The 24,295-nt window shown below is 37.6% G+C and overlaps 1 protein-coding gene across 1 annotated transcript in view; it reads left to right on the top strand.

The window, feature by feature from the left end:
* MAP1B (microtubule associated protein 1B) overlaps positions 1 to 23,409 on the top strand; it is a 68,022-nt gene extending 44,613 nt beyond the window's left edge. Inside the window, exons 4-7 of the mRNA XM_081941845.1 lie at positions 425 to 565; positions 2,181 to 8,343; positions 13,304 to 13,542; positions 17,078 to 23,409. Coding sequence (XP_081797971.1) covers positions 425 to 565; positions 2,181 to 8,343; positions 13,304 to 13,542; positions 17,078 to 17,233 — 6,699 coding nt within the window. The 3' untranslated portion in view covers positions 17,234 to 23,409. The remainder of the gene's footprint in view (positions 1 to 424; positions 566 to 2,180; positions 8,344 to 13,303; positions 13,543 to 17,077) is intronic.
* Positions 23,410 to 24,295: the final 886 nt, after the last annotated feature.

The following is a 24,295-nucleotide window of genomic DNA, read 5'->3' as shown; positions in this document are numbered from 1 at the left end:
CCCATTGCGACCCCATGGACAATGTTCCTCCAGACCTTCTTGTCCTCTACCATCCTCTGGAGTCCATTTAAGCTCACGCCGACTGCTTCGGTGACTCCATCCTGCCACCTCATTCTTTGTCATCCCCTTTTTCTTTTGCCCTCAATCTTTCCCAGCATTAGGCTCTTCTCCAGTGAATCCTTCCTTCTCATTAGGTGGCCAAAGTATTTGAATATTTTCTAATATATTTGAGGCTTCTTTGTATTTTTACAAAACAATCTTCCTCCCTCACTGAAACACAATCATTACTCCTTTTTTTTTTTGATAAATATGGTGTAAGGGTAATCTATAATTTCCTTGAGATTATTCATATTAATTTTCCCCCTAAAGAAAGCATGAAGTATAAAATATGTTTCAAAGTGATTATTTGTATCTTCTACTGCAGGTGCGTTTAATGATAACAGATGCTGCACGACATAAACTTCTGGTACTAACTGGGCAGAACTTTGAAAACACAGGCGAACTCATTCTTCAGTCAGGATCTTTCTCATTTCAGAATTTCATTGAGATCTTCACAGACCAAGAGGTTTGTTCCTTAATTGTTGCTGCTCTGTAATTCATTGAGGCTGAAGTTTTGTTTGTACTTGTGATTGTACAGCAGATTTAGTCGTTTAATGTTTTGAAGAGGAGTAAAAAAAATCAGAAATGGATGTCCATCATACATTTTTAAAATATTGTGTAGACTGCAAGACAAGGAATAAAAGAGTCATTTTTTAATTTATTTGCTTACAGTTTTTATATCCATCACCAACCTGAGGGGTTTCTGGATGATATGCAATAAAGCAAATAGATAACTCCAGAGTATACAGCTAATTCTCAGTTAATGAGAAATTTTTAAAACATGATAGTGCTGAACTAGCAGTGGTTACAACTGGATCTTAAACTGGTTCTTCTGGCTATTCCAGCGTCCCTGTGATCATATGATCATGATCAGGGCACTTGGCAACCAGCTTGCACTTATGATGGTTATAGTACCCCACAATCACATGATTGTGATTTGCAATTTTCCCGTAGCTGCATACAAGTGAAATCGATCAGAAAGCCAGCAGGGACGGTCTCAAGTTGCTTAAGTAAAATTCCCCTGCCTGCAGAATCACCTTCAGTCCTCCTTTGCTTGCGCCGTTCCTCACTGGCCACCTGCACCACTTTGCACACTCTCCCCAAGTCTCACTGTGCTTGTGTGGTGCCTCTCCAGTGATTCACACATCCTCACCTGGCCACTTGAACATCCTTCCCCAACCTCATTGATCTTAGCCCTTCCTGCCTTACTACTTGCAATTGTTCCTTCACTTGGCAGCAGCCAACTCGATCCCCACCATGCTTGCACTGTGCCTCCCTGTCACCTGCACCCTCACTAAGCCCAACTACACTCACGCTGAACCTCCTTGGCCACTTGTATACTCTCCCTGGCCACTCATGCACCCTTGCATGCTATCCCCAAGTCTCACACACTGTATCTCCCCAGACACTCACACATCTTCGTACGTGTCGGGGTGCCTGTGGTGGCCCAAGCATTCTGTAAGCGAAAACGGGCTCCCGAGTTCTGTTTTCAGCTGTGACGGCCTCCTGTGCTAGCACACAGCCCTCCCGGGCTCTGCTTTCCCTGGCAGAGGCACTGCGGTCTTTCACTGTTTCCAGGTTGGCCCCATGGGCCAGGTGTAGGCATCCCACGGGAGTTTGACACCCCTGTTCCAGTATATCTGCCTTCTTCATGCTTACTTTGCTCTTTAAATGTAGGTAGTGTTACTATCTAAGCCTAAAACAATAACATTAAATTGGCTCAATCTTTCTAGGAAGTCAGCAAACACAGCTGAGATATTTCCATGGCTAAAACCAGAATTTAAATACTTTTGAAATAAAAGCAACTTTTCTTAATATGGAAATGCATTGGCACTGAGCCTGTATATAATTGCTATTTTTTTTCCTTGCAGATAACAAGTGTATATTAGAGAAAAGAAGACTTTAGACTAGCATAATTACTTTGATTTGTACTAGAACATTGAAATCAATTATGGGGGCCAGAAGCAAAATTCTAACTCAGGAAGCACATCCACTTTCTGCTGATTTAATTTTGAGACATAAATATGAATTAAGTGTATACAATCATATCTTATTTCTGCTTGGGTTTTTTTCAATTCCAGATTGGAGAATTATTGAGCACTACTCATCCTGCCAACAAAGCCAGTTTAACACTTTTCTGTCCTGAGGAAGGGGACTGGAAGAATTCAAACCTTGACAGACACAACCTTCAAGATTTCATCAACATTAAGCTGAATTCTTCCTCGATTTTGCCTGAAATGGAAGGGCTTTCTGAATTCACAGAATACTTGTCAGAGTCAGTGGAAGTACCATCCCCATTTGATATTTTGGAGCCGCCAACCTCGGGAGGCTTTCTGAAACTTTCTAAGCCTTGTTGTTACATTTTCCCTGGTGGAAGAGGAGATTCCGCACTGTTTGCTGTGAATGGGTTCAACATGCTTATCAACGGAGGATCAGAGAGAAAATCTTGTTTCTGGAAACTCATCAGACATTTGGACAGAGTAGATTCAATTTTGCTCACTCACATTGGAGATGATAATTTGCCAGGAATTAACAGCATGTTGCAACGGAAAATGGCAGAATTGGAAGAGGAGCAGTCTCAAGGCTCTACTACCAATAGCGACTGGATGAAAAATCTAATTTCACCTGATTTGGGAGTTGTATTTCTTAATGTTCCTGAAAGCCTAGGAAACCCTGATCCTAATTTGCAATTAAAAAGAAGCGTCGAAGAGGCTTGTTTTACGTTGCAATACTTAAACAAGCTCTCCATGAAACCAGAGCCTCTCTTTAGAAATATAGGAAACAACGCTGAGCCCATTATCCTTTTTCAAAAAATGGGTGTAGGGAAACTGGAAATGTATGTGCTTAACCCAGTCAAAAACAGCAAAGAAATGCAATATTTCATGCAGCAGTGGACGGGTACGAACAAAGATAAAACTGAACTGGTATTACCAAATGGTCAAGAAATAGACATCCCAGTTTCCTACCTGACTTCGATCTCATCATTGATTGTATGGCATCCTGCAAACCCTGCTGAAAAAATCATCCGAGTTCTTTTCCCGGGGAACAGTACACAATATAGCATATTAGATGGCCTAGAGAAGCTCAAACATTTGGACTTCCTTAAGCAACCCATAGTGACACAAAAAGATTTAAGTGGACTGACAAGTCCAGCAGTAAAGCAGACAAAACCGAAGCAGAGAACAGACAGTAAAGAAAGTCTCAAGCCAATCACTAAAACGCTGTCTACAAAGACACTCAGAAAAGAATCAAGAGAGGAGGCCTCTGACACAGGGAAATCTAGCCCACCAGAAAAGGCTCCAAAAGTAGAAAAACCCGTCGTAAAAAAAGAAAAACCAGCAAAAAGTGAAAGTAGGCTCTCTGTCACTGAAAAAGACCTAACGGCAAAGGAGCAACAAATGGTGAAATCTGAAACTATTGAAAAACAAGCCACCGATGTGAAACCGAAAGTAATAAAGGAGAAGCATGTGAAAAAGGAAGTAAAAGTAAAATCTGAAGAAAAACAAGAGGAGAAAGAAAAGTCAAAGAAAGAAGTCCCTAAGAAGGATGAAAAATCCCAGGCCAGGAAAGAAGAAAAGCCTAAAAAGGACGATTTGAAGAAAGAAATAAAGAAAGAATCTAAAAAAGAGCCAAAGAAAGAAGCTGCTGCAAAAGAATCCAAAAAAGAAGAGAAAAAGGAAGTGAAAAAGGAAGAAAAGAGAGAAATCAAGAAGCTTCCTAAGGAGGTAAAGAAGACCTCTGCTGCTTTGCCTGAATCAAAGAAGATTACGGCAAAGTCAAAACCACAGAAGAAGGAAGAACCCATTAAAAAAGAAAGTGGACTTGCTGGAAAACCCAAAGAAAAAGTTAAAAGCAAGCCAGTGAAGAAAGAGATCAAAGTGGCAGAAAAATCAGCTGCAGCAGTGACTGTTTTGGGAGCTGGGGCTGCAACAGTAGCAGCTGGAAGCCTAGCAGCCGGTGGGAAAGAACTTGAAGTTGAGAGGTCACTTATGTCCTCACCAGAAGACTTAACAAAAGATTTTGAAGAACTGAAAGCAGAAGAAGTTGAAGTGGTGAAGGAAACAAAGGAAGATAAAATTAAAAATGAAAGCCAGCCAACTGACATAGAGCAAAAGGAAGATTATAGAGTTCAAAAAGAAAAAATAGCAGGTCCAACTCATTCTCCTGATGAAGATATCACCGCTGCAGAACCTGAGGGAGAATGTGAACAAACTCCTGAAGAGCTGGAGTCTGTGGGAAAGGAGAAGGTTGATGACAGTGAAAAGTTCGAAGAGGAAGGAGCAGGTTTTGAAGAATCCTCTGAGGCAGGTGACTATGAAGAAAAGGCTGAGACCGAGGCGGCAGAAATACAAGGGGACAATGAAGAAGTGCCAACCAGTTTCAAAAAGCAAGGAGTAAAGGATATCATTGAAACAGAGGAGATTGAAAAAGAAATGATAGAAGCGCCCGAGAATGAAAAAATGAAGGCGTTAATGTATGACAAAATAGCAGAATTTAGAATGGAGTATGAAGACCACTATGAGGAAAATTTAGAAGAAACAACAGTTGAAAAGGCAGAAACAGAAGACACTGAAGAAGACATTGAAGAAGACAAAACTGAGGAGGTCAAAGATGAAGAGGAAACTGAAAAAATACAAGCTGAAGGGGATTATGTCATGGCTGTAGTAGACAAAGCTGCTGAAATGGATGATAAATATGCTTTGCCTATAACTACTCCAACTAAATTGTCAGAATCTCCATCTCCGGCAAAGGAACCGGCATCTTCAATCCATGATGAAACTCTACCTGGTGGGTCAGAAAGTGAAGCAACTGTTTCAGATGAAGAAAACAGAGAAGACCAGCCTGAGGAATTCACTGCTACTTCAGGTTATACCCAGTCCACTATTGAAATATCCAGTGAACCAACTCCAATGGATGGAATGTCAACTCCACGAGATGCAATGAGTGATGAAACAAACAATGAAGAAAGTGAATCTCCTTCCCAAGAATATGTTAACATTACTAAGTATGAGTCAGCCCTCTATTCTCAAGATTTTGCTAGACCTAAAGTTGCTCCTCTTCCTGATGCTTTTAATGGAGCATCCGAAGGATCAAAAACAGATGCTACTGAAGGCAAAGACTATAATGTTTCAGCTTCTACCATTTCACCACCTTCTTCATTAGAGGAAGATAAATTTAACAAAACTTCCTTCCAGGATCTGTATCATCATCGGGAAAATGAATTCAAAACTGTTAATAAATTAGACATTTCAGAAACTTGGGATGAGAAGTTTAGCCCAACTATAGATGAAAGTCCAACCCCACTATCACCGGTTGCTAAAACACCTCTTAGCGAGCGTAGTGTGAACTTTTCCCTAACTCCCAATGAGATTAAAGCAGCAACTGAGCCTATATCTCTAACAGCACTGCCAGAAAAGCATCACGAAACCCAGGAAGAACAATGCCCCAGCCCTGATGATAAAACATTAGAAGTGGTATCCCCTTCACAATCAGCTGCTGGAAGTGCTGGTCACACTCCTTATTACCAGTCTCCCACTGATGAAAAGTCAAGCCAACTTCCAACTGAGATTCCTGTAAAGACAACTGAAGTACCCATCAGTGTTGAAGTTAGTGAAGCCAAAGATAATGTTGCAAAACACAGAATAAGCCCAATGGATGAACCAGTGCCTGATTCTGAATCGCCTTTTGAGAAAGTGCTTTCACCTTTACGAAGTCCACCACTTATTGGTACAGAATCTTCTTATGACACATTTTTAAGTGCTGATATAAAATCTCTCAAAGAAACTGAAATTGCCTTTGAAAAGGAAGGGGAAACAGATGATTCTGTGTTGCAGAAGAGCGCAGTTTCTGAAATTACTTCGACAAACATTTTCGAAGAGCAGCAGGATGAAAAAGATTTGGAGCTGACACCTCTAAAATCAGACATTCTCCTAGAAAAGAAAAAGGATGATTTAGAAACTTCAGAAATTCATTCTGCATTAGTTTTAGATGAGAGGAAGCTGGCAGAGGTTTCTCCTACTCAGGTGGATATTAGTCATTTAGGCTATTTCAAAGAGGACACTAAAATGTCAATATCTGAAAGTACTGTCTCTGATAAATCTGCAACTCCTGTTGATGAAGTTGTAGCAGAAGATACTTATTCCCATATTGAAGGAGTTGTGTCTGTTTCTACAGCATCTGTTGCTACTAGTTCATTTCCAGAACCAACCACTGATGATGTATCTCCTTCGTTACATGCTGAGGTTGGATCTCCTCACTCTACTGAAGTTGATGATTCTCTTTCTGTGTCTGTTGTACAAACACCAACTACATTTCAAGAAACAGAAATGTCTCCCTCTAAAGAAGAGTGTCCAAGACCAATGTCCATTTCTCCACCAGACTTTTCTCCTAAAACAGCAAAGTCAAGAACACCAATACTAGATCATAGATCTCCCGAACAATTGACTATGTCAGTAGAATTTGGACAAGATTCACCTGAACAGTCTTTGGCCATGGATTTTAGCAGACAGTCGCCTGATCAACCCATAGTAGGTGCTGGTATGCACCATATATCTGAAAATGGTCCCACAGAAGTTGATTTTAGCCCTTCAGACATGCAGGAACATGGATTTCCAAATAAAATATCACCAGTGGAACAAGTATGTTTTAGCAACGAGAAGGATATTTCAGAAATTATTTCAGTTTCTCAAATAGAGGCTTCACCTTCACCTTCCACTTCCTCTGTCCATACACCTTCACAGGCGAGTTCTCCCCTGCAAGAAGAAATCCTATCAGCTGTTACACAGCCTAGTGATATGCCATTACATTCTACATTTCCATCAGAAAAAATGCAAAGCTTGGGAGAGAAACTCTCACCAAAGTCTGATTTATCTTCATTGACACCACGGGAATCTTCTCCTTTGTATTCACCTAGTTTTTCAGATTCACCACCCATAATGAAAGAAACAATGGCTGCTTCTCAGTCATCACTATTATCACTGCACGTATCCCCAGACAAATTGTTTGGCTATCATACATCAATAGTTCAAGATCCTGAGACAAAACATGGCCAAGAACTTCTAGCATCTAAGGATCAGGAGGATACTGAAGAAACATCCATATCACCAGAACCGATTATTTACTCTTATAAGGAAACTGGAAGAACCACTAGGTCACCTGAGACTGTTAGTTATTCCTGTGAAAAAACAGAGGAAGTCACTGAATCTCCTGAAACCTTTGATTACAACTATGCTGCAACAAAGGAAATCACCAGTTCAATAGAGGCAGATAGTTATTCCTACGAAAAAATAGAAAAAACCACCAAGTCACCAGAAGTCCTTGATTATTCTTATGAAAAATCCACCAAACCATCAGAGTCTGTCCATTATCCTTTTGAGTATGCAGAGAAAGCTACCAAATCACCTGACATTTCAAGTTATAGCTATGAGAATGACAAATACTTTGTTTCAGAAAAATCTGAAATCCGTCAAGATGTTGATTTATGCCTTGTCTCATCCTGTGAGTACAAGCATCCTAAAACAGAACTGTCACCTTCTTTTATAAATCCTAACCCCTTAGAATGGTTTGCAAATGAGGAACAATCTCAAGACCAAGAAAAGCTGTTAATTCAGTCCGGAGGTGCTCCACCACCCTCTGGAGGAAAGCAGCAAACTCGACTGTGTGGTGAAACACCCCCAACTTCTGTAAGTGAATCTGCTCCATCACAGACCGACTCGGATGTACCCCCTGAAACAGAAGAGTGTCCTTCCATTACAGCAGATGCTAACATTGATTCAGAAGATGAATCTGAAACGATACCGACAGATAAAACGGTTACATATGAACACATTGACCCTCCCCCAGTCCCTGTTCAAGATCGCAGCCCTTCACCTAGGCACCCAGATGTCTCCATGGTAGATCCAGAGACATTACCTATTGACCAGAATCTAGGGAAGCCTTTGAAAAAAGATCTGAAAGAAAAAACAAAAACAAAAAAGCAGGGGATTAAGACCAAATCTTCCTCTCCTGCCAAGAAGAGTGATAGCAAACCTAAGCAAGTAGCTTCTCCAAAACCTGCTGGCTTGAAGGAATCATTAGATAAAGTTTCCAGAACAGCTTCTCCAAAGAAGAAGGAATCTGTGGATAAAGCTGCCAAAAATATCTCTACTCCAGAGATAAAATCATCTCATAATGAAGAGAAAGACAAGGAAACTAAGAATGCGGCCAATTCTACAACATCAAAGTCAGCAAAAACCACAACTTCAGGTGAGATACATTGTAAAGCTATCTCATATATCAGCTTCCTTCAACCTATTGTCTTTGAGATGTACCTGGTTGCAGCACTCAAAATTCTCAGCCTTCATTGACAACTGGTGGCCAAGAATTCTGAAACAACTGGATTACTGTAACTAAATTACTAAAGAGAGTGTAGATATGTTTTTCTGTAGCTGTATTTAAATCTACCTGTTTTAAAAGCCATTATTTTACATGAGGACCATTGAAATAGTGTTAAGTTAGTTTATTTCAGATTTGTTAACTTTAATGATTTTGGCATGATTCAACTTGTTAGGAAAAACATTGGTTTTTTTTTAATGAAACATTTATATTTGTCTACCAGTGTTTCTAAACAATATTTCAGAATAGTGTGTAGCTATGCAAGACAAAACAAAACAAAATTCCCACAATAAACATTTTATCATGTGGACAATATACTAGCATTTTTAAGAATCAAGGAGTACACATTCCAGCTAGTTCAATTTAAAGATGGCAGTTGGAATGTAGAAAAATATTACTGCTGTGATTTTTCATGAAATCTTTTCAAAAGTGGGGGGGGGGTTGTAAAAAGAAGCAAAAACAAACTTAGACCCCTTTCATGAGAAGCATTATAGTTTGAAAGAAAGATAGACAAATGTCTATCAAGAAGGTTCCCTAGTCAAATCAAGATAATTATAGAATGCAGAGTTCTTTTGTGTTAAAAAAAGGACTAGAAAGTCAGAATGAATTTTAGAACTTAAATATACAGATCATTTTACACACCTCACAAATCTTAGGATTTTAAAAAAAAGCTATCAAAGTTTGTCATAATGATTGATATTATTCCTTCTTCGAAAAATCATTCTTCAAATTGGGATTAGATGGAATATAAATAAACACAATCGGTTGTTACAGGAAAATTGTACGGAAATCCTTTTGAACTTTGCCTAGTATAGCAAAACTAAAAAAATATGCTGAATGGATAGATAGCTATTCAACTTGAGGTGCCTATCCTTCTCTAACTATTCATTTCAAGATATTTTGGATTTTAAAACCCATATTTCCTTCACAGACAAATCCAAGTTATGGAATTGGAACCTAATTGTCAGCTGTTATGCTAGGTTTTAGTTTATAATTATCATCAGTATTCTTTTAGCCTCAATTGTTAGGGTCAAGACTAGTGAGCCAAGACTTCATCAGTTTTATTTGGAATGCCAACAAAATTTTAACCTACTCATTTTTTACTACTTTTTAAACTCTTATGTTTCCACCATTTTTTCATTACTGGTACATAATAACTTCTACAGATGTTCCAGTGAATCATTTTGCATTATGCTATTGTTTATAATCAGTTATGTGATAAGTGAATGGTCATTTCTTTTCTTATTTTTCAGTCCAAACTGAAAAATAATTCAAATAATGGCTATGTCTCTTAGCTTTTGTTCAGTTAAATAATTCCAGCATATCGTATCGCAGAAATTGCCTAGGTATTGATGGCTTTGATATGGTTTTGACTGTTCAATTTTCTATTTAGCAATTTGTCCATTCCTTGGATGCATCTCTTACTAGTCTCATTTTTAACATGCCCATGCTTGATGTTATCCAAGTGTAAATTTTCCAGATACTTGTAGGCTTCAACCTGATGGTTCTTGATGGTTTGGCCATTCAGCATTTTAATTCCATTACTGTACTATTTGTGATTTTACCCCATTTTATTGCTACTACATCACACTTTTATAAGCAAAATTTTATTGCCATATTATGTGCTTTAAAATTCTTAGTGTTTGTCAATGACTGGATCTAGATTTCTGATTTTCTATAAAGCTTCAGATCGTTCATGTAAAATATATGTAAGATTTAATTAGTGCTTTTTTTTTGCTTTTTAATAACCAGGATTTGTTTTCTTCAAAATAATTGAAAGAGGGATCATGGCAATGACAAATAAGGGTAATAATGGAAGATGTCTCCCCTAATGTTGATAAACCATATTGTTCATTTCCAACCACCCTTTCCAATTCTGTCTTCCGCTGTATTATTTTTTCTTTAAATTTTCTAATGTTTTTATTGACATCATTTGTTTCCAAACATGTGATGATCCAATTAGGTAGTAATATACCAAACCCCATTTGCCATAATCTCTTTTAATTTTTCTTTTTTAGGGGTGAATTCATAGGTTGTTTCAGTACTAGCCTGTTCTGGTTGAAAATTATCATTCATGTAGTTTATATCAATTATTCCTTTATATTTCCAATTATTGTTACTGAGTTTCTTTTACTGTTCTACTATTTTGGGAGGAATCTCTCATTTTCACAATTTTTCAGAACTGAATTTATTTCAGTTCGCTTCCCTGAATATTTTATTTCTGGTAATGAATCTTCTTCATTATGCTTTGTCACACAATCAGCCAAATATTTAGACTGGATTTGACATTTTTATCTATCAATCAAGTTCTTCCAAAAGGGATAGGCAGATGTTGCTGTTTAAAGTTTGTATCATCATAGGTATCATCACAGGATAGTAAGCAGGTCTACGTAAGGCTGCCTTTTGCAATTGACTAATGATGATTTTTGTCAATGCTCTAGTTCTTTTGGAATGTTGTATGATGATGATGATGATGTTAATCTTTGGTGAGATTTACAGCCTTTGGGGCTGGTTGGTAGCTCAACAGCTCGAGTCCTAACCAAGGACCTAGGAACTGTTAAGGTAACGTCGGAGGATATAAGATGTTCCAAGTAGGATGTTTTTTTTGTAGAATCAGAATGTTCAAGTCAGGTAAATTTAAAATTTCCAAATAGCAAGCTAGCCCTTTAGTTATTGCTCCAAGGGCTCCAATTACAATCGGGACAACACACAATTTCTTTTTCCACAGTTGCTCAACTTCAATTTGCAAGTCTCGGTACTTTGTGATTTTTTTTCTTGCTGTTTATCTTCAATTTGTGCTTCACCGGGTATTGCAATGTCAATGAACCATACTTTTTTTTCTTTTCAACTATTGTTATGTCAGGTGTGTTACAGGCCAAGTGCCTGTCAGTCTGAATTCTGAAGTCCCACAAGATCTTGACTTTCTCATTCTCTAAAATCTTCTCAACCTGATGTTCCCAGTGGTTTTTGCTGTACTCAAATCCAGACTTTTGGCACAATTTCCAGTGAATGATCTTAAGCAATGCGGTCATGGCGTTGTAGGTAGTCAGTTTGTGAAATTTTGCTGCACCCACTGATCAAGTGGTCGACTGTCTCATCTTTCTCATTACAGAGTCGACATTTGCTGTTGGTGGTAATATGTTGAATTTTTGCCTTCATGCAGTTTGTGGCTAAGGCTTGTTCTTGAGCTGCCAAAATAAAGCCTTCTGTTTCTTTCTTCAGTACTCCTGATCTTAACCAGTTCCAAGTTAGTTTTTGGTCAGCTTTGCCCTCAATACTTTTCAAGTATTGGCCATGCATAGCTTTGCTTTTCCAATTTTCAGCTCTCATTATTATTATTATTATTATTATTATTATTATTATTATTATTATTCACAACAACATGAAATCATTCTATAGCTGCCATTTCTTTATCTGATGTTGGCCTTCAAAGACATTGAATTCTTTCTTTTCATTTTTGATTAGCATGCACTAACAACTTGTGCCTGCCCAGCAAGGTGACAGCAGTTAGACAACTTTGATCTGAAAAAAAGGGCAGATGTAGATAATAATTGTGTAAGCGATTCCCAAGAAATATTAGACTATAGGCTAGAATCAGAGGTGGGCTGCTCCCAGTTCTGCCTGGATCGGGCGAATCGGTAGTGGGGTGGCAGGAGGTTCCGCTCATCCACCTGGACGCTTCTGCGCATATGTAGAAGCGTCGAGCATGAGCAAACCAGTAGCACTGGGATTTGCAACCCACCTCTGGCTAGAATGGGAGTGTTTTAAAAGTATCTCAGCCATAGACAGGAGCAGATTATTTCCATATGATTTTTCCAAAGAAACTAGAAGTCAAGCTTCACTCTCTTAATGCTTGTGCTCCCGAATCTCTTATATTTCACCTTCCTTGTAATATGGGATATTCAGAACCTATGTGGTGTAGTACGTCAGGTGTTGGACTATGAGCAAGGAGACTATGTTTGTGTGTATGGATGTAGTCTGTGTCAGGGGAAAAAACACCCTGTTGGAGATCGATGGACCGTGGCTGATTCCCTTCCGCATATCTTTTGAGATATTTAGAAAAGAAATAGTCTTTAAGAAAATATTCTAATTAATAAACAAACTTTAATAATAAAATAAAAAAAATAAATGATACAGAAAATAACTAATTGGTTACATTTTGATAATGAAAGCTACGTTTGCCAAAATTGGCTGCCGAACAAAGAAAGAGAGGAATTTGGAATGTGTAACGCGTGCGCAATAAATCACTTTCAGATAAGAACCTTTTTTTGTTTTATGACCTGCGCAATAAAGCTTTCTTAGTTTAACTCTTGAGTGTCAGTTTAGGCAGTTCAGGCCTAGCAAACTTTTTAACATCGTGACAATCTGGTCCTTCTTGGGTAAGAAAGCACACTGGATGACTTTGGATCAGTCATTCTTTCCTCAGCCCAATTTCTTTCATAGTTGTTGTAGGGAGAAACTAGGCGAAAGGAGCACTGCGCATGCTGCTTTGTGTTCCCGTATTCCCAAAAATCGGAATATAAATAAAATAAAATGGATGCATTCATACCTATATACAAAAAGGCATGTATGCATACATACACACTTATGGTTAATAGCTTATTCTTTTTGTGCATATCTTCTTCTGTTCACCAAATACATTTTATGGTACAAATATCTGATTTCATCAACTGCTTAAATTCCACAAGATAATTCAAAACCATTTAAAACATATGACCATCACAGCTGAAGCTTGATGTGTCAGTCTGTTCAACTTGAGTTTATCATTAGTAGACAACGTTTATTACCACAAACTGAGACAAGACTCTTATTTACTCATTACTTTTTTTAGGACCTGGAAATGCGAAACCAACAAAATCTATAGCTGTGCCTCCAGGACCTCCTGTGTATTTGGACCTGGTCTATATTCCCAACCACAGCAATAGCAAGAATGTTGATATAGAATTTTTCAAGAGGGTGAGATCATCCTATTATGTTGTGAGTGGGAATGATCCTGCTGCTGAAGAACCAAGCAGGGCTGTCTTGGATTCCCTGTTGGAAGGCAAAGCCCAGTGGGGAAGCAATATGCAGGTACGTTTTCCGGAATCAGTGAAGTAAAGGAAAGCCCATTAAAATGCTAAGAATCATCTTTTAGTTACCTGAATTCAGTAACAAAACCTAAAGGGGAAGAACTTTCTTTTGTTTAAAATCACAATACAAGAAAAGGACTTAAAGTCATCAAGTTTGAGAAACACTGATCTAGATCTTCAACAGTTGTCTTTTTACTCAGGAGAGTTGATTGCATAATTGTAATTGATTAATCATGCATTCTTTGGGCCATACCATTATCATAGAGACAGCATTTCTTGGGGCAAAATGAATATTCATTTTTCCCCACTCCCCAAAATTGGATTCCAAACGGAACTGCAAAATGGGTAGCAAATAAAATTGAAACATAAAGAAAATAAATAAAATATTGGCTCTCTCCTCTTCCCTGGTTACTTTTGTGCTCAGTGTTCCCACATCCCTAAGCTCTGATATTGAGAAGAATTTGAAAGTTTGGGTGCTTAGAGCAGAATGGGATCAATGAAGAGCCAATTTCTTTCATAGTTGTTGTAGGGAGAAACTAGGCGAAAGGAGCACTACGCATGCTGCTTTGTGTTCCCGTATTCCCAAAAATCGGAATATAAATAAAATAAAATGGATGCATTCATACCTATATACAAAAAGGCATGTATGCATACATACTGGTTACTTTTGTGCTCAGTGTTCCCACATCCCTAAGCTCTGATATTGAGAAGAATTTGAAAGTTTGGGTGCTTAGAGCAGAATGGGATCAATGAAGAGCCAAATGATCCTCAGCACTGCTAACTTTTCACCATAAGTCCCAATGTTTGAAAATGGATCTAGATGGATTCCACTCCCATTGGAGGAAATGAAAAGACTTCTTTTCAACTGAGGAACAGAATCAAGAAAACAAGATAGTGAACACTACTTTCTACTCCCACTTAGCCAGTTTGTTGCTGGCAGGACTTTAGAAAGGAAAGCGCCAGTATGATTTCTTAGTTAACTAAATATTTTAAAAAGAAATAAAGATCGATCTGTAAAAAATAAAACTATATAGAATAGAAGAGATCTCAATGAAACGTAAATCAACATCAAACCACTATAATGTGAAGTTTAATCCAGGAATTTAAAGAGGATTGTAAGGCTAGAAAAAGCGTATGTTCAATTGGGACTGTAGTTGTATGTATGTTAGTGCAACAGGGTTGTTGTATGTCTTGCCTTACATTCCCTTCTCATTACTATTTTTGGATAACTCTGCTAATACAACAACTTCTTTCAGGCATAGAAATAGTCTTACTAAAAATAAATAGCCTAAACAGAAAAGCCTTCTTTTGAGAATTCAGCAAAAAAAGAAGAAGGTTGTGTTGATCTTTTCCATCGTGTACATTCTCTAGCTCTGTTGAAATATAAACTTGTTTGGAAATAACAGATCTAATCCAACACATCTGAAGAGCATCATGAAGTGAAGGAATAATGTTTATGCTGCTTTTCTCACATGGAAGAAATGGACTTACATTTTATCAAATTTTGTCTCCATGTGTGCATAATTCATTTATTTCTACTGCTTAGTGATATAAAGCTAACTTCTAAGATCATATGCAAACAACTTTTCTCTTTAAAAAAATACTTCTTGCACTTTTTACATTTATTTATCTTTACTTACATGGCCACTCATTTTACCAGTGTGACTCTGGTTAGCTAACATGAATCAACATGCAATATAAATACTACATATATATTAAAAATCTACTAAGTTGCATACTTCCCCCCAAAAATTTCTGTGCCCCAAATACTGTGCCAGGGAAGGATCCAATTATAAAAAAGAGGCTTTCACGTTTATAAAATAATGGTTAATAAAATTTTAGCAACAATTACGTAACAGAATTTTGAAATTTTGAAAAGTACTAAAATGAAAAACCTATCTAAGGATTGTTGTGTTTGTGGAACATTGCGATATAAAAGTGTAGAAAGTACATAAATAATAGATGCAATATATTCTCAGCAGTATTTCTCTGGATATAATAAGGCTGGTGGTGCCTAAGATATTGATCTGCTTTTCAAAATCCATCCATATACTATTAAAATACTCTTTCCCATAATCTTTTACTGGACTAAATAATGCATCATAGAGGAAAACATTTCTGAGCCAAGACACCTCAAATGGACTAACTCAGGGTTCACCAACCTGCAGCTCTGGAGTCACACGTGGCTCTTTCATCCTTCTGATGCGGCTCCTTGTTGCCGGTCAGCTCCACAATTGATAGGGCTTTTGGCTAAGACAGGTAGAGGAAAAAGGACACCACGCTAGGATAGGGGAACCAGGCTTCCGGTCAGCTTCAGAATTGAATGGGGGGCTTCCAGTTAGGACCTTTGTGGCTCTTTCAGTGTTTAAGGTGCTGACCCCTGGACTAACTTATAGAATGTGTCCAAAATCTGGGAGCCATAACTCCTATAGAATTGAAATTTAGCAGATTTTATAAAATATTTTATCACATAAACATTACCATAAAGCAATTTATGACATAATACAAAACGTTATATCACGTTCTGTGCCAATGTTTGACTGTGCTGTATAGTTCAACGTGGACTATTTTCAAAGCAGATCCGCCTCAGAATGTATCCCAACTTTTTCAGTGAAGGCAATACATTATGAACTCTGTATAAACCATTGAAGAGAGTGGTTAGGAAATATCTCTGAAAGGATCATCCAATGGTCACAGGTTGTCTAGTAACAACTAATTGTCTTCCCTGCATCCAATTATTTCTTCTTCTGATGATGCTTTCCCAATTGGCCATTCTCTAAATGTGTTGGTCTGAGAATATTATGATTGTAATGCCAACACATCTAAAAGATGCCAAATTTGGTAAGATTATACACAGGTATTTAAGACATACTAGTTCAGTGATGGCTAACCTTTTTGTTGTTGTGTGCCAAAAGTGTGTGCTTGCATGCGCACCCATAAGGCAATGCATGAGAAACCCCCCCTCCTGTGCTCCCTCTGCCCCCAGACATGTGCCTGCGACCCACCACACTCCCCCTGTGCTCACATCCACTCCACATGCACCCTGCACCCATGTATGTGCGATGCCCCCGCACATGCACCCCACACATGCATGTGCATTCTCCGCATGCATCCTGCCCAAGCGCATGCATGGCAGAGACCCGAAAACCAGCTGTTTGGCAGGAGGTGCTCACGCATGCATAGTGGAGCCGGGTCAATGGCTTGCATGCCTGCAGAAAGGGCTCTATGTGCCACCTGTGGCACGTGTGCCATAGGTTCGCCATCACAGTACTAGTTGGTTGGCAGTGCAGTCACAGGGCTTTACGAAGCTCCCAGTTTGAGAATATCATGTTGTAGAGAATTTCAGAATGCTCTGTTCCTTGCTGATATGATGTTGTAAGGAAGGGATTCACTTCCAGAAATTGCTTAATCATCCCACAGCAAATAATTTTCCATTCCAGGGTTGTGCACATCCATGGAATGTCAATACTAGCAGTGAGGTTTTTGATTATTCTTCCTTTTGTAATTTCCTCTCTAATGTACTCTCTGTATGACAGGTGACATTAATCCCAACGCATGACTCAGAGGTGATGAGGGAATGGTACCAAGAGACCCACGAGAAACAACAGGATCTTAACATCATGGTTTTGGCAAGCAGTAGCACCGTTGTTATGCAAGATGAATCTTTCCCTGCATGCAAGATTGAACTGTAAAAAAAAAAAAAAGCAATGCATTTCAACTTTAAACTTTGTCTCCAGAAATTCTTGAATTTGAAAATACTTTTTCTAAAAATATAATCCATCTAATTCAGCTGCTGAACTATATATACCTGCCAAATGCTATACTGTATCAGAGTGATGCAAGTCACTGTTTTTTTTTTTCCAGTCTTTGCTAATTGCTACGGGAAATAACGGTATTCCCACCATAGGGTTCAGATTACTGCAAAACCTGCAGATTCAGGTTCATCTTCATTGAACAGTAGGAAACCATGCACTAGCAAACACTGCTGACTTCTGCCAGGTTGGGGGCCTTTGCCCTTGGAAGAAACAGAGAGAAAAGGTGGAGAGAGAGAGGAGGGGAGGGGGAAGATGAGTTGGATGGCATAGAGGAGAATAAAATAATTAATTCTGCATTAGTTACAAAGCAGTCAGTGACTTACCTCCTGCAGTCTAGCATCCTAGAGAAAGAAATATTTGGTGTTTGTTTTTTTCCCCCAGAGTAGGCATATTTAATTTAGTGACATCTTAGCTAGAACATTCAGTGAAACAGAATGTGGTTTTGAAGGAACATTGCATTGGAAACACTTACTATTGGCAACTTCCCATTCAGTGTTTCATTGTCACGTAACACAATTCTCTTAGACAAAACACGCATGTAGTTTGAACCCCCTTTCAGTTTACTATGCTGACATATTGGTCTTAAGGCATGCTCCCAGCGAAAATTCAGAGTTCTTTCAAATTTGACAAACTTGCATGCGAAAACACCCAGGTCACTGACAAGTTTACTGAAGCAAAATACCAAAGCAGTTGGGAGTACCTATGGTAGACAATTTGCCTTAGAAAGTGACTTGAATGTACAAAGATACTTGATGCACTTATTTTTTAATGCAAGATAGCAAGTTTATAAAACATCTGTGTAGGATTATAGTTACACCGGTACAGAACTATGCGTGTGCATGCGTGCTATTGGAAACCTCTCTGATTGGTCAAACAGCTTGGTGCTATGAATTATGTATTAAGTTGAACACTTCATTGGTGCACCTGAACAGCAAACCTTGTTTGAAGTTATTATTATTATTTTTCCCCTCTCTTTTTTCCTGCTTCCTGGAGGCATGAAAGAAAAGGTGTTCAGTACCAGAAATTCAAAATCACAAAAATATATGAGATGCTACAAAAAGGTTGTCTGCACATCTGTACAGTCTTTGAAGCTTTCTTTCGTCTTACATTAGTTTGACTGTTAATTTAAGAGTGAATATGGGGACAAATGTACAGAATTTTTTTAGCTGTGCACGAACTTTTAATAGATGAATTTTTAAAACGTTTTGTTTACAGGAAAATGCAGGGAAAAAAAACCAGGTGAAGGCTAATTTTTTAGTAGTTTTGTAAGACAACACATAGTGTTATTTTGAGTTCTGGTGAGAATGAAGTATGATAAAACAGTACCATATTTATTGAACGTAGCTGACTGCCAAGGATTATCTTGCGGAGAGCGCACTAGCAATATCGTTATGTGTTAGTGATTAAAGAACTAAGGACTGAAAGGTTAGTTCGCTTTGGATTGGGGGCTATTCCATGGCTTTATGCAATCCAAGGAGTCATTTGTGATGGCACTATTTCACAGTACCAATGAACACAGCTTACGACGGGGTGGGTGGGTGTTGCATCAAACCATGCTTTGTGACATTACAAGCAGTCCTTTGAGACACCTGACAAACCCTCCAGTGTTAGTTGGGCAGCAGAGATCTTGACTTAATTTTCCTAGGTATTCCTTTATCCTACACTGTCTTAAGTAAAATTAATTGAAGGATCCTTCCCCAAAGTAAAAGCAGAACAGGGTATACTGTATATAATGTGATTCTGTGAAATCATAAAAACGTGCAAAATGTAGTCCTGACCACAGATTTTAACTGATGAGAACCTCAGCTCCCAGGTCATTCAAAACTTCTAATTCCTAGAATTACAGGAAGGAGAGCAGCTGGGATCAGATGGGATTTAATATTTAATTAATATTCTGCATCTTTTCAAATTAGCACACAGAAAAACAAAGTATGCAAAGCTTATTCAGGTATGCATGATGTCTACAGATTACAGGAATCAATTTTGTTGTTTGGTCACACGTTGTTCCACTTGGCTTTATAACAATAGAAATTGAGTGGTGGTGCTAGCATACCACACAGGTATGCAACCACACTACTTTCTCCTTGCCACTTACAGCATCTGCTAGGGTTGCAGGGTTCTCTGGTTCTTCTCTCATCTTCCCAAACATGCCACCATTCCATTTATCCAAACAAATTACATGTGCCTAGCCTAGTGCACTTACTTGCTTATTTTTTTAATGTTCAAGACCACCTCTTCCGAGAAGCCTACAATTCCACTAGAAGACAGATGAAAATGAAAAGTCAGAAAATAAGAAAATGTGTGATAACAGAGGTCTGATAATAATATTTCTCATGCTGGTAGAGTATTCTCATGACCAGAGTACATGTTATCACCACCTGTAATAATACCTCCATTATCCTTAGTATTTTACTTTGCAACTCTGTACAGAATTTTCACAATCTCATTCTTTCTATAATAGGAATTTGTATTGTTTTATGCCAGCCATGTTTTCAGAATGCTCTTGATTTCATCAAGTAGGGGACAACTACAGCATTTTGTTTATTATATGTTATATAATTTATTTTAATTGTTGCATTGTTTATTTTTGTTTTATTTTGCTCATTTTTATATATTTTTAATATTACTTTAGATTCTTAATTTGGGCTGGGTAGCCCAATTAATGCTGTGAAATATTGTTTATGTTTTGTGGATTTAAAAATGCTAATATTTTGTTTTTGTTTGACAATTCTAGCAATGCTATTTTATTTATTATTTTACCTTTATCCAAGAAACACTTCTCTTCTTGTAGCTCTTTATTTTTCTTGGAACAGCGTAGATGGGTTGGATTCCAAGTCTTTAAAAAAACTGGTATGATTGTGGAATGAAAAGCTTGGGAAAAATGTATTTTTGAAAGAAGCAGGATAGCTGAATTCATAATTGTGAATGCTGCTTTAGGGAAATGCAGCAGTGGGAAAACATTGTCCTGGTACCCATTAAACAGAAATAACTACATGTTATTTGATATATTCCTGAATGTTATTCTCCCATACCTCATCCCCTTTCTTAGCCCAACAGTTGCTATTTCTAATACAATTCTATTATCATCCACTAATGTGATACAGTCCTAACCATATGTTCGTCCACATTGGATGACCCAGGCCGATAGTACTGACAGAAAGTTAAAATGTAAGCGTTTACTGGGCAAAGCTGTTACTCTACCACATTGTTAGCATAATGATTGTCTTTTACTTATCCAAGTTGGCCATCTTGAAAACATCTGGGCTTCTTAGCAATGGCCATGCTGGCTGGGGAATGCTGGAGAAATTCATCTGGAAAGTTCTTCAATATGGAAAGATTGACTTAGATGATTTAGTCTGAATGGGTACCAAGCGATTGCAATCAGCTCCACCAACTAACAATGGAATATTCCATTTATTATTGCTTCAAGATTAATTAATTTTATGAACCTCCCCCCCTTTCCCCTGTTTGTTTTTAAGCAAATTTAAAGGATTTATCCAGCAGGAATTGGTTTGATTTTCTTCTTGCCAAAGAAAAAAGAAAAGAAAATGTGAACAATAAGACAAAAAACGGTCTAGATTATGGAAGTTGTCAGTCTGTTTTGAACTGAACTTCCATGATGATTATTTTCTTTCGTACTCAATAAACAATATTAAATATATATTTAAATGTGCGAAGGAGAAATTAATTTACGGTCTCCAAAACTTGAAAACATAGCAGATGAGTACATCAATAGTTGAAGCAATTGTCTGAAATCAGCATGCCATATAATTATGTATGCCGTATCAGAAATCAACTCTGTTGTGTGCAGTAGGACTTATTCCCAATAAACATATATAGGATCACCACCTTAATAGAGTTCAAATTTGGCCTTGACACTCCTTCACACTTCAAGCACATTATTGATCCTCTTGTAATTATTTTAGGATAGAATCAGAAATGTAGTTAGATTGGGATTTTTCTGTGTGTAAACTTCCCCTTTTACTTTATGCTTCCAAATGGTGGAAGTACCTAATAATTCGGCAAATCTTGATTTTTATGGGAATATATATTCTCTTATGACAGCCCTACCTGTTTTATTGCTGTCCAAATCAGTGGATTACAATTTCCAGTCTTGTCAGCCAGCATGCTAATTGCAAAGTTTGAGAATTTAAGTCTAATAGCTCTTGTTTTTGGGGGGTGGAAGTACCAGTTTGTATAGCTTTGCTCAAAGGTCTCATTTTGCATCACTTCTCAAAAGATCTCATTTTGCATCATGGATTCTAGCATTAGAACTCTTTTTAATGTTCTGTTTTCTGACAACTTGCTCCTGAGAGTTGAGGGAAATTTCAGGAATACTTCTGAAAGTACAGGGACATGTAGTGGGCATGACATTGGCATTTGCCCTGCATAGGAGTTGATGTGCCTTTTAGATCCAACACTATATTTTCTTTTTAAGTTTCTGAATAAAGCTATAGTGTTAGGCTATACAGTTCATAAACAATTGTTTTTGAACAAGCAGGCATAGGGTTTTGAATGGCAATCAGGACTGAATTTGAATGGCACTCAATTCTGGATTTCTGTTACTGTTGTTTTAGGAAGCTCCTCTAGACTAAATTAAATGGAACTAATAGTTGTGTTAGTCACAGCCCTACATAGCATAGTGACAGTCAATCTGAAGTACCATGAATACCGATATTGTGCTCTGTTACTCAGCACAGATTACTAGAAGCATGGTTCAATATTAATTAAATTAACAATTCAATATTAATTAATGAAACAAAAGTAGAGTGCTATATGCATTCCAGAAAAAATTACCATTGGTAACATTCCCCTCATTGTGCTGTTATGATAGTACTTTCCCACTGAATAAAATTCAGTGACAGCAGTTTAGTTGAGGTCACATTCAAACTTAAAACAAATCTTTTGCATGCCTTTACATTTTCCTATGGTGGGTCTAATTTCTGCAACAACTACGTTTTTCATTAATCTTTCTTCATGATTTGTGTTTAACTTCACATACAGTAGTGAACGAATCCAAATGTGTATACAAATATATTTAGCTGTCTTCAATAGATTAAGCGGTTTAGGAACCTTGAAACAGAGAACTAAGAAGCTGTTAGTTAAGGAAAACATTCCAAGAACTCCCAGCTTAGCTTCAAGGAGTTAATTCTGCATTTCCTACATCATGGGTCATTTCTCCACTAGCAAGCACCTTCTAGAATCATCCCAACATTGATGTACCATGATTAACAATAAGGACAGATTTTACATCACTTCAGTGATAAGTGGATGATGCTATGAAAACATGCTGAAGACACTAGTGAAGCAATGGCCATAGCCCTTTTCTCCATACATATGTTCTAGCTCACAGTTAATAGAAAATTTTTGTAGTCTAGAAATATTAGTAATGGGGAAATGTTATATTTAAACTTACCAAAAAATTGTAAGTGCTCCTTGATAGTAGAAGAAACCACAAAAATTGGTCTAATTATTTATATACATTTGGAAACTGCATTGCTTGCCTTGTTAAGGATGTTTGCTTCATTTTTTTAAAAAAAAACAAAAATATTTGTTGTGATCTTATAAAAATAACAAAATAAGAAAGCAGCATCAAAACCTTGAACATTTGGAGGGGAATTGTTTCTCTGCACTAAATTAGTTTAGGAGCTCTAGTTGCCCAGAGCGACTGTTCTATTCGTACAAGACTGGGCTGTAATCACACCCGAAAAAGCACAGTTCTAAAAGTCCAGGATGCTTTCACATGATGGCCTGCAGCCATTTGATTCTTCCAAACCATGGAGAGAAAGTCTTGTCGTGGCTGAGAAGCACCTCACTCCTCTCTCTTGTTCTGAATGGTCTTGTTTGTGTCAGTCTGCAGCTGTGTATGGTTTTATGTCTTATAATCCTTCATCACCTCTATCCTATCAAGTCATATCTAAAGTAGAAAATTAGTTTCCAGTGAAAGTAATATGTAGTGCTTTTATGATATTTGTGTGCAATATCCCCTCTACCATTGAGGATATTTGATGTAAAGGAAATAAGCTCAATTCCACAATAAAAAATTAAAATAGTTCATGTGTGGTTTCTTTCATTTGAATATTAAAGATGCATTTCCATCTAAAAAAACCCACAACCATGCAATTCCACGTATATAAGATGCTTACGTTGTTTTAAAAAAAATTGATAACCAAGAATTGATAAATTCAAATCGCAATCCTATACACATTTATTTGGGCGTTAACTCATTGGACATAACTGCACATAACATAACAACCAACAGCAATAGCACTTAAGACTTAAATACCACTTCACAGTGCTTTACAGCTCACTCTAAGCAGTTTGCAGTCGACATATTGCCCCCAACAATCTGGGTCCTCATTTTATCGACCTCGGAAGGATAGAAGGCTAAGTCAACCTTGAGCCTGGTGAGATTTGAACTGCCAAACAATACATTTGTTTCCGATACAGATTTTAGATCATAAAATACTGCATAAACATGAAACCATTTATACATGTAAAATTGATACAGGAATTATATTCTGGAAGAAGTGGTGTTAAGGCCGGCAGGGCAACAATAGCTAATCTTGACAGTTCTGCTTATTAACCTGACATGAAAAATATATGCTCTAGTCTTTAACAGTTGAGAGTCAACACTAGCTAATGTGAAATGCAATTAGAACTCTGCTGACAGAATTTGGGGTTTTATGACAATTACTGGTAGCATTTATGTAGTTCATAACCATTGCTGGAAATCCTCCAGAAGACCAAACGAAGTGATCACTGATCATAAGATCACAGGTCATAAATCTTGCCGGTAACATTTTCTTTTAGTCATTTGCTTGACACATGATGCGGCACAAATTCTCCCTCAGTTATAAGCAAGACAAATGTCAAATTATGGAGGACATCATTTCCAAAAATGCAGACACATTTTTGGTACATACACACCTTCCAGTC

Source organism: Natrix helvetica (genome assembly GCF_964273705.1).
Source record: "Natrix helvetica genome assembly, chromosome: 2".
Classification (NCBI taxonomy): domain Eukaryota; kingdom Metazoa; phylum Chordata; class Lepidosauria; order Squamata; family Natricidae; genus Natrix; species Natrix helvetica.
This window is presented reverse-complemented; position numbering and strand designations above follow the sequence as displayed.